Source organism: Pectinophora gossypiella, chromosome Z (assembly GCF_024362695.1).
Source record: "Pectinophora gossypiella chromosome Z, ilPecGoss1.1, whole genome shotgun sequence".
In the NCBI taxonomy this organism is placed as follows: domain Eukaryota; kingdom Metazoa; phylum Arthropoda; class Insecta; order Lepidoptera; family Gelechiidae; genus Pectinophora; species Pectinophora gossypiella.
In genome coordinates, this window is record NC_065433.1 from 3,326,575 (window position 1) to 3,345,486 (window position 18,912).

At 41.5% G+C, this 18,912-nt stretch overlaps 1 protein-coding gene across 1 annotated transcript in view; it reads right to left on the reverse strand.

Moving 5' to 3' along the window:
• Positions 1 to 21: 21 nt before the first annotated feature.
• LOC126380209 (E3 ubiquitin-protein ligase MYCBP2) overlaps positions 22 to 18,912 on the reverse strand; it is a 129,366-nt gene continuing 110,475 nt past the window's right edge. Inside the window, 15 exon segments of the mRNA XM_050029465.1 lie at positions 22 to 2,471; positions 4,232 to 4,340; positions 4,512 to 4,670; positions 8,602 to 8,802; positions 9,711 to 9,818; positions 13,294 to 13,485; positions 13,646 to 13,921; positions 14,679 to 14,859; positions 15,491 to 15,663; positions 16,284 to 16,491; positions 16,848 to 16,936; positions 17,151 to 17,264; positions 17,668 to 17,826; positions 18,153 to 18,329; positions 18,712 to 18,899. Coding sequence (XP_049885422.1) covers positions 2,350 to 2,471; positions 4,232 to 4,340; positions 4,512 to 4,670; positions 8,602 to 8,802; positions 9,711 to 9,818; positions 13,294 to 13,485; positions 13,646 to 13,921; positions 14,679 to 14,859; positions 15,491 to 15,663; positions 16,284 to 16,491; positions 16,848 to 16,936; positions 17,151 to 17,264; positions 17,668 to 17,826; positions 18,153 to 18,329; positions 18,712 to 18,899 — 2,456 coding nt within the window. The 3' untranslated portion in view covers positions 22 to 2,349.

Genomic DNA, 18,912 nt, shown 5'->3' on the forward strand with positions numbered 1-18,912 from the left:
CGTACCCAAATAAAACACCGATTACAGCTTTCATGAGCTTTATTGTAAAATTTCTTAACGCCTATGTAGGATCTACAATTTGGTATAGTATAGTAGTTTCCTAGGGTGCACTTTATAATATCTTCACGTGTAATTCAAAATAAAACTAGTAAGATGTTCCATCCTCGCAAAATTGCCAGTAACTCCACAAAACGATCACAGCTTTCCGACACCGCACTTATTTCTTAGCATTTTTTTACGTATAGATATTGTCGAAACTCGTCTATAAATTGCAAAACCAGTATCGAAAAACTGTTTGACTTAGCGCCACGTAATTTCGAATTTTCAACATTCCATATAAATTGTAAATCATATTATCAAAAGACACAATTTCCATATTTCTTTATAACTAATAAGTCATACATAATAACCGCTACTTGATAATAACGTATCGGTGATGAGAACTACTTACGGTAAACAAGTACGCGTCTCTACACAACTGCAGTCGTAGCTGCACAAACTATCAGATGGCACAAATAAAAAATATAATACAACAATGTAAACCGATTCATAAACGTCAGCATAAAGTTTAAACTCACTGGCAAGAACATTTTAGTATTCAATAAAAATACTGAAGATTTAATATATACGAAATAAGTACAAAACAAACATAATTAAATAAGCTTTACATTGCTGCGATTCCAGCAGACACCTCCTAATTTTCTTTTAAGTTTTACCTGTCATTTTGTCAGAAAAAGAAAAGGACGGGTGATCTTTAATTTAAGGCTTAAAACTTATGGAACACACGTAAATTTTAGGCAGAAATCTTAAGCAACAATTTCAAAATGGGATACATACCAGCGAGATACCTATTTCAATCAGGAAAAGGAAAATGACAGGTATAACTTAAAATAAATTTAGGAGGTCTCTGCAGGTATCAGCATCATTAAGACATATATTTAAAACATAAAACTAGTTAAATTGACTAGAATTGGTTTTATACAACATTCATAATTTTTCTTTACTATTTTATTAAACAGCTTTAATATGGAAAATATTATTGTGTTTACATAGTTTATTGCACGTAACATTATATTATTTTAAAACAACGATTGTAACAACAAGCAGTGCAAAAATATATCTATGGAATAAAGGTAGGGCCAGAGTTGAGTGGGTGCGCGGGAGTCGCGGGCTGACATGCAGCGGCGCGAGAGCGGGCAACACAAACCGTCAGACAACATAGGCAGCGTGGTCGGGCTGGCTGGGCTCCTGCACTAGTCAGCGAACCCAAGAGGCGCTGCACTCGACGCCAATTTACTATCTACTAGTCCCAATAAAGACTCATAAGTATTAAAATAAGCGTTGTTGCGAAAGAAAAATAGCATAGACTGCACATTTATCGTATATCTAACTTCTATTCCCTGATGAGAGTTTTTTTTTATTATAACTAAGGAACGGCTAAAACGTTCACAGCTCAAAAATATCTCTTGTCAATTCCAAATTAAATCCTCATTAAAAGCCGGAAAGTCGACACGCTACAAATTATGCTTGATATATCTGTACTTAGTTTAACCTATTTTGAGCTGTGAAGTGGATCACATCAAATGGACTGAAATTGCATATATGAACCTACGGGGACGCCGGCAGAAAGTACCAGAGACAGAGGAGGATATGTGAATTGACTTATATATGATCACATGCTGATAACTCGCTGGTTATCATTTCAACATTTCTTCGATCGAGAATAATTTATATTTAATTTTCTTATCTAAAGTTGTTCGACTTCTGGTTTAACGCCTTTTGTTGGCTCCATAGACGTATTATATTATATTCGTCGAGATCATTAAGACCGCATTAGTGCTGTAAGGTTCGTATCAGGATAATGAGCACTGCGTCGACAGTTGTACCAAAACGGTTTACAAGATATAATTATCCCTTTGCAAAGATGACTCATGATAGTCTGTTTCAGTAAACCTTGAAACTTGTGTTTCCTTTTAATTTGGACAAGGTAGCCTTACGTGGCCCGCGTGGCCAACGTGCGAAAGTGAGGGACAGAACTCGAAGGCTGCTCGGCTACGGGATCGACACAACATTTATATCCACTAACACATAGAGTACTGAACCTGTTACCTATGGACAGCGAATCGAGCGCCGATATAGACATTTAGATGATTCAAAATATTATTATTAATAAATAATGTGAGGTTTATGGCACGATGAATATGGTCATTTGCCTGATCTCGTAGCCTCTTTCGTGTGGTACCGCGTAGTTGCACTGGAGGATTATGATGTCGGGGCAGATGTCGTCGATGTCGTCGGGCACGCGCAATTCCCCGCCGGCCGCGGCGCCGGTGATTTCGCGCAGCTCACTCAGAAGGCGTGCGAGTGCCGGCACACGCCGCAGCCCAGCGCGAACTCTTCGCCCGTCGGCGGATGCTGTACGTGCAGAGGGCACTCCTCCGACGACCCGGGGAGCTGCTCGCCTTTGGGACCTGCACGACAACGCACGATGTATTCGTACGCACAATACAACATACACCTTAATCTACTAAATGCGGAAAATAGGTACAGTCATCACACCCGGTAGGTACAAAATTTAAGACAACAGGCCTGAGGGTGACCAGTAGAGTACGGAATACAGGAAATAGGTTGGAAAAGCCCTAACGCGCATTTTGTATGAGAACCGCTGTCGCCGGTTCGACCCCGCTCTCTTACTACTACTCCTGCAAGCAGATACTCGTAACTACGATAGCCCTGCTGCATTATTGGCAATGTATATTTTAGTGATAGACTGCAATTTTATCATTACTTTTCGTAAGATACTGCATACAAAAGTATTTATTTGATAAATAGCAGATCATATTAAGGTTTTTAGCTTTCCTGTGATAAGGAGGGATGTCCTTGCATGATAGTCGATATTTTGTTTTTTCCCTGCTAGTAATAATGCACAAGACGACTTTTTAATATACTATCGCGGAGCTCCTTGCGTTATAAAGTTTGCGGACGAGTGGAGTGCAAAGTTGAAATATAAACTATTTGCTCATATTTGTATGGCGGGCGTTTCTTGCCCATTTGGCCCTTCCAACCTTAACCAGAAAATCGGCCAAATGGTCATCATCTCAATATCAGAATTAAAAACAAAAACTAAAAAAAAACAACACAAAAAGAGGAAGTATGAGAGAAGTACGCAAAGATCGCAATGCCAGAAGTATCAGCTAATAAATTAAATATACAAATAATAATTAATCTAATAATTAGATGTATGTATTAATTTTGAATTCTTCATTTTACAGGGGCCTATATTTCGCAAGGCTTTCTCTAAGACAGACGCTATGCAAACCTGAAAAATATTATATCTAAAAAAGTATTGAAAGTAGGTTATTTTTTTAAGTAGGAATTAGCCACGACTCTTAAACTAAACTTTATTATTATTTTTTATTATTATTTTACTCGTCGTGAGACAAGTGTTTACGCTACGCAATACATCAATCACATACATAACTAAACGTGTAACATGATAGTAAATTGCAATTCCTTCTCATTTGTTAAATATTATTCCTCACACAATTTCACTGTACCCCGGTGGTCTTGCACCAATGAGTTACTAATTTATCTTAAATGGAGTTTTCACTAACACAGTTGGCTCGACCATTATAAAGAAATAAAGAACCGTATATTATAAAGGGCCACCACAGTAAAACAAAACACGGAATAACACATAATTTACAATCAAAACACGCAAGAAAAACAACTTAGAAAAGAGAGTACAAATAAATAGACAGTAAAGTAAACATTAAGACAAATTGTAATAGACGGTGATAAGGCTCACTGCCTATCACATTGGTCTAACAGAAAGCTCAGTGAGGTGTGGGTCCTCGGTTTATTTTGAGATGGGTACCTCGGCTACCCCGATTGGGACAAAGTCGTGTTGTTTGTTTTCAGTGTAAACGTATCAGTCGTATTACGAAGTTATCAGGGCGGCCATTTTATTGCGTCGCATCGAAAATCAATGCGAGTCATTGCCACGCATTTTCACCTTTGACCTATTTATTGTTTGGGTGTTGGTTGGCGACGCGTGGTGGAGTATGCTCTGGTTGGTTGAGGGTAGGCCTGAGCCCAGCAGTGGGACGTACATAGGCTGGTTATGTTATATTTGTGATGTGTTTTGGTACAATTCCGTGGACTCTGCCTATCCTAACGGGAAATACGGTGTTATGTATGTATATGTATGTGTTGGTGATTTGGTGCTTACCCGCGGGGCATTGTGGTAGCACGTGCTTAGGGATGTTGGTGACGCGCTGGAAGTCGTCGTGGCACGCGTTGCAGAAGTGAGACGTGCCGAAGCAGAAGAACACGGCGACCTGTTATACACAACGGCATAATGTTAGCAGTGTCGCGACAACACGTCACACAGATGTGTTAACGACTGCGGACCTCCAAAATCAAATCGCAAAGGCTAAAAATAGAAAGGTACACAACTCACAAACTAGGAAGAAACATAAAACGTTCGTGAATAGAACGTAGTTACTTACCGAGCAACAATATCGACATTTATACTCGAGAAAGTCGGCCCCATGCTTAGGGCAGGAGCGGGCGCCGGCGACGTCGCTGCAGGCGCCGCACACCAGCTCGGCGGGCTCCCACCAGCCGCTCGTCTCGGCCTCGCATCGCGCCAGGCCACCGAAGTAAGCCTGGCATTACAAATACAGGTCACAACACTGACTACTTACTTAAAAACCGCACTTGTCCAGCCCCAAACTCATCTCACGAAGCTACTCGCACAAATCAAAGTTCGAGTACCGCAAGCAACGAAATGTCACGCAATATTTCACGAATTAAACGGAAAACGCGCGCTAACTAGCGAAAAATTATTTTCAAGCCGGAAAAAGCAAGCGCGGCGTGTTGCGTTGCAGTTGCAATTGTGCAATTTTACTGCATTTGTGCGCATGTGCGCGCATAACGCAATTATTATTGATCAGACATTGTAAAGACGAAATTAGAGCATCGGGTCACGTCTGACGTCATCGTGCTAGGTTTAAAATCTAGGGACTAAAACTGAAAGTTGTACCTAGCACTACTTCTATGACTAATGTTACCCAAAAATACGTCTTGAACAACGAACAACATAATTTGTAGACAAAGCCCTTCCAAGCTCATTACGATACACCATTTTAAGATTCTATGATGAAGTAAGCACCCCTGAAAGGCTAAACGGGTCGGTGCTTCATTGAAATAACAGCTTGTCACATTCCGGGCCACGTGGCGTCTGTACCACGTGGCTGCCAGGACGCCGCGGGCACTTGTTAGAGGAGTTTGTCACGTTTCATATGTTTGTAAAAAATAAAACGAACGAACGTTAAAATTGACAATGAAAAGCACACAGTGACGTCATAGAAAAACGTGACAAAGTGTCGGACTTATTATTTTTACCTATGTTTTATAAAAAAGAAAATGTTTTGTGTTAGTTTTTAATTAGTAATCGATTTATTAGGAATTTTATTAGAATTAATTAGGATTTTTTTAGAATTAGTTTATTTTTTAGCAAAAATACTAATTAGAAAGATTTATTAGAATTAATTAGGAATTTCATAATTTATCTGTGACCTAGTACACTATTCAATTGGCACGTATACAGATCGATACTCTGAGACGGATCCGTACCCTTTGGTACCTTCCAGAGTTTGGTTTAGGGACTCGGAATACTTAATGCGATGTTAGGTTACAAATTAGTTGGTAGTAGGTACTAGTAGGTAGTAAGTATCGTATCGGCCGAATGCAAGTCGAATCCGCGATTGACTCGCATGTGATCTCAAGCGACATTCATCAGAGCATTAGTATTCAAAAGTAACTTGGAACACATAACCTCAGACTTGTTGTGTATAATTAAAACACATAATAACGGGTTCTTACCGCGTTTAAATGGGGATACGAGACTCCCGATATTTCGACACTGTTGCAAGTGCCATGATCACGGGATGACTGATGAGATTGGAGTGGAGTAGGTAGATCCATAATTTTCGCAACAGTGTCGAAATATCGGGAGTCTCGTATCCCCATTTAAACGCGGTAAGAACCCGTTATTGGCCCCGATTCCTGCAGACATCTCTTAATTTTACTTTAAGTTATACCTGTAATTTTCTTATCCGCCGAAAAGGAAAGGGACGGATGATTGACAGCTCTTAATTTTAGGAAGAATGAGTAAATAAATAACCCGGGCGAATTTTTAGACGGTTGTTTTAGATTTGTGCTTAAAATTGACGTGTGTTCCATAAATTTTATGCTTGTCGATTACCCGTCCCTTTCCTTTTCGGCGGATAAGAAAATGACAGATATAACCTAAAATAAAATTAGATGGTATTTACAGGAATTAGCACCATTATGTGTTTTAATTATGATAATAACCGCGTAAACTTAAAACATTGTTGTGTATACATATAAATTATGACTATTAATTGTTTTAGGTTTTAGAATTCAATGACAATGTTTCTGTACAGTCTGTTAAAACTCTTTGAAATAGAAGCCTATCGTAGATTAGATTCGTTTTCAGTGGTATTGCATACCTTGGTCTAATGGTTAGAGCATTGGGCTCACGATCTGGAGGTCCGGGCTCGATTCCCGATGGACAGTCGATGTCACTTTGTGAGACTAGTAAGAACATTGCCGGTTTGAATCATCTGATTATCCGAAAAACTATGATGATTTCGAGCATCTGAGAGCAAAGTTAAGCCTTCGGTCCCGGCTATTAGTTGTAAAACACCTCCACCAATCCACAGTGGGGCAGCATGTTGGAGTGCACTCCTATACCCACTTCGGTTCTACATATATAGGCTATTTATGTTATGCTATAGTTTCCTTTACAGTTTCATCTTCGGAAAAAATATTTTCCTTTACAATAGTAGATGGATAATTCAGTCAGCCAGTTTTCAGTAAACAGTTATATGTACGATAAGCACTTACGAACTCCTGGTTATATGTCGTTTCTCTATTAGACCAAAAACACCTACAAAAACCTAAATTTTATAATTATGACAACTAATGGTTCATAATTTCACTACTGTTTACATATAATTCGCTGGACTCAGTGACTGCACTTTTGCTCTTTGATGGTACAACTGTATCATTAAGGCCGGGCTGAAATACCACTACGTAGTGATAGGCCGTCCCCGGGATAAAAGCGGAAAACTTATGAGCAATATAATGTACCCACTTTAGGACTCACTCGCACTAACATATTTGACATTTAGTGAGACTTACAGTTCAATTTGTCAAAAAAGTTAACTTATTTAAATATTCATAATTATAAGTAAATTAATGTGACATGGTACCAAAGTGTATACATATTAATGCTCGTGACCGTACCAGAAAGAACAATTTGAAAAATAAAAACAGCCAGTGTCCTATTAAAGAGTTTTTACAACGTGTGGCGAATTACGCTCACTTATTTATTTAGATTACATATTTATTTATCGTAATAATTAAGTTAATTTTTAATATTCATGACGTAATAATATTATTTTGTTCATTTTCGAACGTTCCTTTTAAAATGTCATTTTTCTGAACGATCTCTGTATAACAGATATAGAACAACTTTTGAACGAGCACGTAACGTGTTGTAACATGTTCGCTGACCATATTTTTTGTTATCAACAATTTATAAGAAGTAAATATAACTATTTTCACCAAGCCGTTTGCCCGTTGGAATCTGAGCCACAATCATCACTCAACACCTTTGAGAACACCGTCCAGAATATCAAGACTGCGATTCCCGATACACGAAAAACAGAAGGAATCATTCCCACTTTGGAAACATTCTCGGAAACGCTGAATACCACCTGTCTTCAGAAGTAAATTTTGTGTTCAGATCACCCAGAATGTAAAAAACCAAATAAAATCCTTTCGTAAGCCGAAGCACGGAACCGTGCTACCTGCCTTGCATGCTTAAGCACGGATCCAAAACTCGTCTACCTAAGCCTCTGTTTACTCAATTTTGGACTTAGACGATGTTGGGAGTGCCTGTCTATCAAGTTTTATTTGTGATTTGTTTCTGAATAATATTCAGGTGCTCAATCGGAAATATCAATTATAAAATAAAAAGAAAATGATAATTATGAGTAAGTTTTTGTAAAGAAATGTGAGAAATTTCACGCAATGCGTGTCAAGTTTCCAAAGAAAACCAGTACGCATCCGAGAAAACACTATCTCTTACTGCATAATTATAATATTCATACCTCTATAAAATATCAATTATATAACGCAAGCCACACTGGTGCCGTGTTTATCAAAACTTACAAGTCTACTCGTTCACAAGCCACAAGTTACTTACGTGTAAATTACGTTTATTAAAAAAGTAGACGAATTGTAAAATATACTTGTGAAATAATTATTGTCACTATAAAAAGTAGACGAATTGTAAATATACTTGTGAAATAAATATTGTCAAAACTACGCATCTAAATTACATTTTACACTTGATAAACGCATTCTTGTAATAATGAATATTTTAACACGAAAATTTCTTGTAATACAGGACTTGTAAGTTTCGATCGGATGTAAATTTTTCGGAAATAAAGTATATTTTTTATTAGTTAACCCCACAAAATGTATAGTGTAAACTGTACCTACCTTCCCGCACTTATGACATACGTAGTAGGCGTATCTCTCCATGGCGTAGGTGGCGGGGTCATGCAGCATGCGCCCCCTAGCGACCCCGGGTGCGGCATTCCCTTCGTACTCCAGGCGCATCAGAGCCTTGCGGCGAACCTCTTCACGCAACGCCCGGATCGGAGTCAACAGCTCTTCTAATGTCCAGTGGTTTATGTCCTCCTGTATGCGCGAATACAGAACGTTGATATACTTTAATTGACTGATTAGTAAGACACGACGAATTTGTTGTAAAAGGGTTTAAAGGAAGGAATAACAGATTCCAGACATATCTCATTCGAAACGTCTTACTGAGTTGATATTTTAGTTCTATGGCGACTTTCTCGAAATACGCGGGGTTTAGCCGGAATTCAGGTTTTTAAGTACCATTTTGGGTACCGCCTGGTACAACATTGTTTCAACCAATTTAGATTTTAGACAAACCTTTTTATTTTATTTCTAAACTTCATGGAATTTGAAAGTAGAATTGGTAATATTTTTAAAGATACTAATGAAATACAACAAATTACCAGTTGGACGGGTCGGGGACGGGTCTCATACAGTTAAGGTCGTGGTCTTTTACTTTTGAATAGGAATTGGAAGGGAAAGAACTTAAAGCATCAAAAGATGATTCAATTAACATGGAGTAAGGGAGAGCGCGCGCGGACCATCTGTGCCGCTCGCACTTCTGCGTTAAGCGGCATACGGTAAGAATTATTTTTAATATGGGGTGTCGGTGTGAGACAGCATTCCACAAGACATTCCACATTTTTCCTGAGGATCTCTAATCGCAGTTGGTGAAGCATGAAACAACCCTCTTAGGGTGGTATTAATAAGCTAATCTCAGCTTCGAGACTGCCCTTAAGATCATGTTTTTTTTTATTGTAGATTTGCCGCAGATGTCATTAACTACTTGGTCGGAAGTTAAGATCATGTCAATGTGACAGTTCATATATAAAAACAGGGACTTAAGCATGATCTTGAGGGCAGTGTCAGCTGAGATTAGTTTATTAATAGTTTAGTTTATACTACCCATATTGTCTTTTCCCATGTTTGCCGACTGGAGTCTGGAGCTAGAAAATAATACTAACCTTACAAATGGGGCATTGTGAGAATGAGAAGGTGATGCGTGGACCGATCCACTTGTTGGCCAGCACCTTCTTGCAGCAGTGCAGGTGAAACACGTGCCCGCATTTCAACTGTTAACAAATAAACATTTAAATAAAGATACAACATAATATAGCATCACGCTTCATCCCCAAAATGGTCGGCAGAGATATACAGGGTGTTATAACGAATGCAGAGGGTGATGAATTGATGATTCAGACCATGATTCTGAGGTAATTTTAAGTGCAATTTTCCGTCGCAAAGTTCATGTTTTTTTTTTTTTAAATTATTTTCAATACTATACTTTTGCGGTGGAAAATTTCACTTGAAAATTACACTTCACACAATTTCTCTGTATTCGTTACGATGTCACGTACGTATGGTTGTTAGTGATACCCGTAACAAATACCGAGGTGGATGATTCACACCATGATTCTGAGTTGATATAAAAAAAACACTGTCGGAAAATTCATGAAAATTTTAGTGTATTTTAAATTCATTTCAGTTCTATACCTTTGCGACGGGAAATTCAATATATATATTCAATATTCTTTATTTGCATACTATGATGGTAATTCCACTTGATATCAACGCAGAATCATGGTCTGAATCATCCCTCAAAGTTTTCTTTACGATGTCACTAGCACCCTGTATAGTATACACAACCACTCCTCCCCAGCTTTATTTAACCCTGTCACGGACAGAGATCATGGGTCATTGATGGTTCTTAATAGGTAATATGACACCTTGGAATCGGAACGTCATTAGACATTCTGTCCTTGAAAGTGTTAAGTTCCATAAATCCTGGAAACCAAGTGAAATCCATTCCGTGATCCAAAGATGCATTCAAACTCATGAAGTAGAATTCAGTAGTTTATTTTATTTATTACCTCGAGCAGGGATTCGTACACGTGATACTATGATGTAAGTCACGCGTTCTCGGAATAGGGCTACCACTGAGCTATTGTAATAGGTATTTTTCTACTCCTCTACTTTAATCTGGCATTTAAATAACCAAAAAGTCTAATATAAGTACATACATAATTAAACTCTTTGAAAAAGTGTACGCTCTATGGCCTATAAAAGCATTGTTTACAAAGTGTAACTGTACTATAATGTCGCCAAAAAAGCATTGTTGTTGTTGTTTTTTTGACCTGGAAACTGGCACCTTTACTTTGTTTGGTGCCATAGATATACTATAAAAAAAAGTATACATTTGCCGCCATTTTCCCGCGCGTTGGAAAATAAATGGGAAAATTTTTGTTTCATTTAAAATTACGTCGTCGTAGAAAAAGTATTGTATGCAACGTTGTATAACTAGGTCAAAAAATGCTCGTGGCGTCTCTTATTGCGATGTTCGCCAAGGCTCACATCGCAACTCACGCCACTCGCATTTTTTGACCCTTCTTATACAACTGTTGCATAAAATACTATTACATGTCACAATAGGTTTTGGATTGACATGAGATTTCTCAACAGCCAATATAAATAAAACGTAATAAATGTAGATTGTGTAACTGTTTTAAGGTGCAACAGCACTTGCTTTACCCAAAAAAAGTTTTCTAATCTTCTTCTATCGTGTGGGTTGTGAGGTGTATTACCAACCTCATCAACCCTGGTCTTCTTCTTCTTATCGTGTAGGTTATGAGTTGGATTACCAACCCCATCAACCCCGGTGTCAGGGTAATTATTGAGCTGCCATAGGCCCCAGACATGGCTCATTTAACTACTTACTTACATCAGTAAGTAGTAACCGGGACCAACGGCTTAACGTGCCTTCCGAAGCACGGATCATCTTACTTTTTGGACAATCAGGTGATCAGCCTGTAACATCCTAACCAAACTAGGGATCACAAAGTGATTTTTGTGATATGTCCCCACCGGGATTCGAACCCGGGACCTCCGGATCGTGAGCCCAACGTTCAATCATTGGACCACGGAGGCAGTTTTCTAATAATATTACAATTTACTTCAAATAACGTTCTGTATTTTCCCGCTAATTCAGTTCTATTATGGTATATATATTTAATATTTAAGGACTAAAAATATAATGCATAAGTAGGCGTGTGAAAATTTTTCACGTACCAGCATTTATTTCACCTGAGCCTTAACACACACCAGCATTTATAAAGATTTCAACTTTCTGTCTTCTGAAAACAACACAATATTGCTTAACATGAATAAGACGAAGAAAACAATTGGTTATTTATAAACTTATATTTTTAATAAATTAACGTAGTGAGTATTACTTTGAAATTGACAATGTTCGAGATTAGTTGTTAAGAGGTTTTAAGTGTATATGATGCGTTGGATCCAGTCGATATATGGTTCGAGGGCGGTGAGTCGAGTGGGTGTGTGAGAGTCGCGGCGGTCGGTGGGCGCGTGGAGGGCGACCACGCCGGCGCGATGCAGCACGGGCCCGCTACAGTCCTCGAGGCCCACGCCCGCCGACACGCACGCGCCCGGGAACACCGACCTGTCCGCCCGCGCCTCGCACAGCGCCACCACACCCTCCTGCACCTTCAGCGACTTCAGCAACATCATACCGTCAGACACCCACACGCCCAGCGACGCGTTACTCCCATACCCGACCATCTTCACCGTCCGGCCGACCAGAGAGTTGACGTCCACGACGCTGAGCCTGCCGAACTGCCGCAGCCTCAGGGGCCTGCTCTGCAGCAAGCCGATGTCGTTGTACACCCGCGTGACGTACTCGTTGTCCAGCTTCCTGTACGAGGGGTGCTTGACGGCGTAGAGGACGTCGCTGAAGCTGAGGTCGCCGCGGGGCTCGAACGGCCACGGCTTGGCGGTGACCGGGCCGGTGCGGATGACGCGCTTCATCTCCGGCATGCCCAGGAACAGCACCGGCGGCCCGTGCCGCAGCAGCTCGAGCACCGTGACGCGGACCTCGTTGAACTTGTCGATGCAGTGCGCCGACGTCAGCGACCAGAAGTAAGTCAGCGCGGTGCACGTGCACACATAGAAGTTCCGAGACGAGTAGTTGGACCTCAGCTGGAACTCCGCCCGCAATACGTAAGGATACTCGTATGGCTGCGCATCTCTACCCCCGACAATATCGAAAGCAGACTCGCTGTACGCATTTTTTATAAACACAAGTAATAGGAACGAAATAAACATCATGATACAGAAAAAATACGATTTGTACGAGTTTTATTACCATTTTTTTTTTTCAATAATGTGCGATATGCAAATTGGAAATTACTATTGCAAAATAAGTTGTGTATATTATGTTTTATGTAAATTGTTAGGCCGTTTTAAAAAATACAAAATGTCGTTCCTTATTATTAAATTATAACTTAAAGTGCCTACTAAACTTTAGGCAGATGAGAATTAAAGAGTAAGTACTTTTATTAAAGACTGTCATATTTTGTCTATCATATAATCTCTCTTTTTCGGTTCGAGGTGTTTGTAAAACATTATACAAAGGTATCCTGGGAAGTTAAAAAATCATCTAAAAGCAATATTGCTATTTGACATTTGCGTGCATTGTGCAATATTGCTTTTTAGATGAATTGCTTCTATGTGGCCTTTCTAGCCCCTGCACACCTGTATAGCCGGGGCGGCCTGCAGCGGGTCGGTGAAGCAGATCATGCACATGTCGTCAGCGTCCTGGCGCAGCGGCGCGGCCGTGTCGCCTGCGCACCCGAACAGGCAGGGCAGGCACGAGCGCTCGCCGCGCACGCCACCGCACAGGTGCCCGCATGACTGCACGCGGTTGCACGCCTCGCGGCCGTGCTCCTACGCAAAAAGGTACTTTTAATTCTGTTAAATTAAGTTAAAATTATGTTGGTGGTTGTCCGAATTTCGATTCGAATTTTTTGGTTTCGACCAGCATCTGCCAGATAATTTCCAAGTTTTCAGACAATAAGACCTTATGTGTAACCTGATGATGAGTTACCTGACACTGCACGTCTGAGCAGACGTTCCCAATGGAGAGTATCCCAGCGGTGCCTCGGGTGCCGCAGAAGCGGCAGGTGCCGGCGCTGCCGGACTGCCCCGTGCCGTCGCCTCCGCCGTCGGCCGCCGCCTCCGCCATGCCCGGGTCCAACGCCCGGAACTCAGCCAGCGCCTTCAAGGTCCGACGGTCCACCAGCAGTAGCAGCCAGAATAGCTTGGCTCGACCGCAACCCTCGTGGATGTCTACTCGGATCGCGCTCTCTTCTTCTTTGCAGATCTGGTTGTGGAAAATGAATTGGTTTAGCAGTTGTTTTGTGTTTTTTTTTGTCGTGTATGGGATTTATGATGATGAGCGACAACATTGATAAGTAATCCTGCCAGGATAGACTCGGATTTTTTCGTCAGACATAAAATATCGTGTGTTTTCGCGTTAATTCTGATACTTCAACTATACTGTCACTTGTGTTTCGAAAAATAATATTTGAGAATAAAAACGTAACGAGGCGCATCGCTGATATAACGCCTCTTGCCGGTGCCATTCTTTAGGCTGCAACAGTGCATAACATTACTTAACGTGTAAGAGGTGTATAGTATATACACCCACACCTCGCCCACTGTGCAACAACTATACTCAGCAACAGTGCATCTACACGAATTTAGTTAGTGAGTCGCCAAACTTTTTGCGTTGAGTCGTCGAGTGACTTAGTCGTTGAGGTTCAACGGCAGATATTATGAACAGAAAAAAATACACCCTATATTACATCGTATATCACCCACATACTATTACCTATTACCTCTGAACCGGCGTGCGTGTATGAAACGATTGATGAATGTAGAGGAAGCAAGGGAACTAAGTCAGGAGCGAAGCAAATGGAATTCCATAGTCTCTGCTTACCCCGGTGGTGAATAGCGTAAGTTGATGTATGTGTATGTATGTAATAATCGAAAAAAAGAAAGGTAAGAAACGGCACATACTAAACACAACAAAACATAAATATATGCAATGGTATATTAGATGTTAAAAGTTAAACGACCTGTCGCTGGTGGGTCCTGGCGGCGCGCTTGAGATGCAGGAACCTGTCGCACTCGGCACACAGCGGGCCACAGCTGCGGCACTCGATGACGGCCATCGTGGCCCCGTCGTCGTGGTTGGTGCAGTACGGCCGCGAATCCGCCGAGTCACGGCCCCTGTCGCGACCCTCGCCTGTGTTCACCCTGGAGGGAAATGTAATGTAGATCAGCAAGTCAAAAATTCTGCACAATATTGTGCAAAGAACTATACTTTACTATGTAACATTTTGTATTTCAATTTGAATGACGCCCAAGGCGATTCCGATCTTCTCTTCTATCGTGTGGGTTGTGAGGTGAATTACCAACCTCATCAACCCAGGGTTATTATTAAGCCGCCAAAGGCCCCTGACATGGCTCATGTAACGACTACTTATTTACATCAGTAAGTAGTAATGTTTTGTGAATTTGTGTGCAATAAAGTGTTTTATTATTATTATTAATAGTAACCGGGACCAACGGCTTAACGTGCCTAACGGGTGTGCCGTGCGTAACGGGCGATTCCGATCATTCTTCATAGTTCTGGTATTACTTTTGAAGGACCTCGTAAACTTCAATCAATCAATCAATAATACTTTATTGCACAACAACATATAAAACGTCCTCATATAGTATCCCTTCTGGTACTGGTAAGGAAACTATACAGTACTTTCATCTGAGCAGTGTCATAAAATAAGCAATAATACTTCATATAGAAGGGACATACACTGTATTTATTAAAAAAGAACAGATTTTTTGTATGAAGTGTCCGGGGTACGGCAGTCTACGTGGTACTTACAGCTCCATATGCTCTTGCTCGCACACGCAGAGCGCGGCAAGTGCCATCCAGATGGTGGGCGCGGCCACGCAGCGCGCGGGCCGTCGGTCCGCCTCGGGGATCTGAGCAGTCTCCGACACGTACGTCGCTAGGGCCGTGCGGGTCTCCAGGCCCCACGCGCTGGTCACTTTGTCCTGGTTACATACAACAGAATCGATCGGCATAATATCAAATGATACACTATGCTGATGCACATCACAACACTGGCTTCTATACTTTGACAGATCTAACTCTTTTCACGCATTGAAGCAATTGTAAAATGTTATCTATATAAAAAAAAATCACTAATTGTACTGAACTAGATGTTCTGTCTAATAATAGTCATACATAAAATCTTCTTATCTCGTGTGCGTTATAAAACTAAGAATCCACAACATCAACCTTGGTGTCAGGATTACTATTGAGTCGCCGAATGTCATCATCATCACCTCCCTACCGTTCTTCCGCTTTCCTCGGCGTCCGCTTACCTAACCTGAAGATTTGACAGGTCCGGTTTTTATAGACGCGACTGCCTGTCTCACCTTCTAAACCGAAGGAAAAACCAGCTACTAGCAATATAGGTTAAGTCGCTGAATATCATGACTTGTAAAATAACCATAGGTCATCGCCCATAAGTATAATGGATCATTGTTTTAAATGGTTACAGTTCCTTGGGAAGACGATCAGCACCAACTACGGGCCACGCCCAATCTGCACGCAGGGCCCTTGAAATCGTATTGCGCTATAGATCTTTATTTAGTTTGCAAAATATTACCTCAGCAATATCGGATAGCAGTTTGGCAACGAGGTGCGCGTGCTTCTTGGTAGTCTCGCCGCGCATGAACCAGGTGGCGGGCGGCGCGGGAGTCACACTCGCCCCCATGGTCGCCGAGCTGGGAGTCTGCGCCCCCGCACCCTTTACCTTCACCTGCATCGTGATAGCTTTACCCAGGTAGCACACCAAGTGGTCCAGCAACGTTATCCTGCGAGCAAACATCAAGATGATTTAATTATCAAAGACAAGCGGATCTCGCAGACGTTCTACCTGATCGTAGGGCCACCTACCAGCTCCTATTGCGAATCTATACCCCTAGAGACCAATGCACTATATTTGTTTTTTTTTTTATGAATCATAACCAAAAAAGTCGACTTGGATTTGGATAAATTTAGTTTCGCTTTTGTAGTTGCGTCTACTTTAGACGCAAGATTGACTTTTGAGACGGTAAGATGAAGACGTGTCGGGGACCCGGCGCCCCTCACATGGTGAGATGCCGTTGCATGCGCGCCCCGTCTTTTATATTTTGCAAGAGAATAAAGAATAATACTACAAACAATTTACCTTTCATTCATATCATTTCCGTAGTTGACGATAGCTAGCATCTTCTGAGGTGGAATCTCCAAGATCATGCGGCGCAGAAGCGATATTACCTAAAAAACGAAATATGTTGTTATTATTCTTTACATTATGAAGCGACACGTTTACAGTATGAAGCGACAAGGATCTTCTGACACATGGTCAAAATCGAAACTAGTGCCGCATGCTGTGAAAACTGTGCAAAAGATAGTGCACACCAGCGGCCTCCTGTCAACGTCGTCCACGTAACATACTAGATCCTTGTCGACCAGTAAAAGTACTACAAACCTGTCGCTGCACTCGCTCGCTGCCAGTGTGAAGCAATGCTAAAAGATCTGGAAGCAGCTCGGTGCGTTGAGCGAGGTGCGCGCGGCCCACTGCACTGCCGCTTAGAGCCAGCAGCTGTAACACAAACAAGGAATATTATTTATTCACTCTCTGACGTTTTATGTCAAAAAGGGGGGAAAACTTATTTATGTGGGATTTGGCGTGTAGCGGAACGTAAGGTGAGTGAAAGGGAAGGATGACAGTGCGAGGGAGAGAGAAGAGAACGCCTATTTCCCACCGAAGTAAGCAGAGACTATGGAATTCCTTCGATCTTGACTACTTACTCTTGCTTCCTTCACATTCATCAATCGTTTCATACTCGCATGCCGGTAACAACACACGAACACGAACTTACATAATGAAGATATGTTAAATTATATATAGACGATTGACCATGTTTATTGAGGACGTTATCGTAGGCTATAAAGATGTATGATGATTTAATTATATGCTATGATGTCAAGTTTCTAGTACTTACAAGCGAGAGCATCTCGAAGCAGTAGTTGTCTTGCGTGTGCGGCGGCCGCATGGGGTGGTCGTCAACGCGGTCCGCCTCCGCGCATAGTAGCGCCGTCTCCCAGTCCTCGCGCACGCGCGCCGCCTCGCACCCGATTGCCGATACTATGTGCGACATCACCTGTCAATACACATTACATTAGCACCTAAACATATCTAAACAGAAGTTATGCACTATCATCTTTTGAAATTATTGATCTGGAGTTCTAAAAAGGCTGCATTGAAGCAATTCATCTAAAAAGCAATATTGCAATTTGAAATTTGCGCATATAGCCACAAAAGTCAAATATAATTCAGTATGTTCTTAACTCAACTGTTCATACTTCGTTAACGATTTGACCAGTGTCATGTGTTCCCATCGAGTGCAAATCATTTCAATGTTTTCTTTTTGTGAGTTTTCCTATGCATTAGTAGTGTAGTAGTGCTATAGCAGTCTTTTGAACGTACCTGTCGCTGCAAGGAGGTGAGCTTGTGTCCGGCGAAGAGTATCCCGACCACGTGTTCGCGCAGGTCGCTGTCATCCGTCGGCGCCACGTCGTCAGCCGAAGCGCCTGCGCCACCGGGCCCCGCCTCGCCGTTAGACTCGCTACCACTGCGCTCCCATTCCAGCAGCTTGCCGAAGACCTGATAACGTTAAATTCATTTATTTCCCATCGGCATAATATACAAATCAATCAAGCAACCTGCCGGCAATTACACGTGCCGCGACTGTAGGACGGCATTATGAGACAGATTTCAACAACTACTGCGTGTCAACTACCGATAATTTTTTTTCGTCTCTATCGCCATTTTGTATTTTTGAATTTATGAAAACAAAGTCTAGCCTCACATCAGACGGTTAAGACAAATCATTAGTTAAAATTAATTCAATCGATAAACTAATCCACAAACTTATTCAGTAATCGTATCATATCAAACATATAACTCGTCAATGCAGTCGGGTAAAAATACATCCCATTTTTAATTTGAATAAACGTAGTCAGTAATAAAACAATTGCAAAAATACCTGTGACGTGAGCAGCCGGAAGACCCTCAAGGTATCAGCCTCGGAGAGCTGGTGCAGCACTTGCGCGGGCGTGGCGGCGGCGCCAGGCAGGGAGGTGGGCGCGCTTAGTACGCGCACTTGGCGCACGCGCACCGCCGCCTCCGGCCCTCGCAGCTCGCACCGCACGCGCACCGAAGGCGTTGTCACTCCTGGCAAACGTGG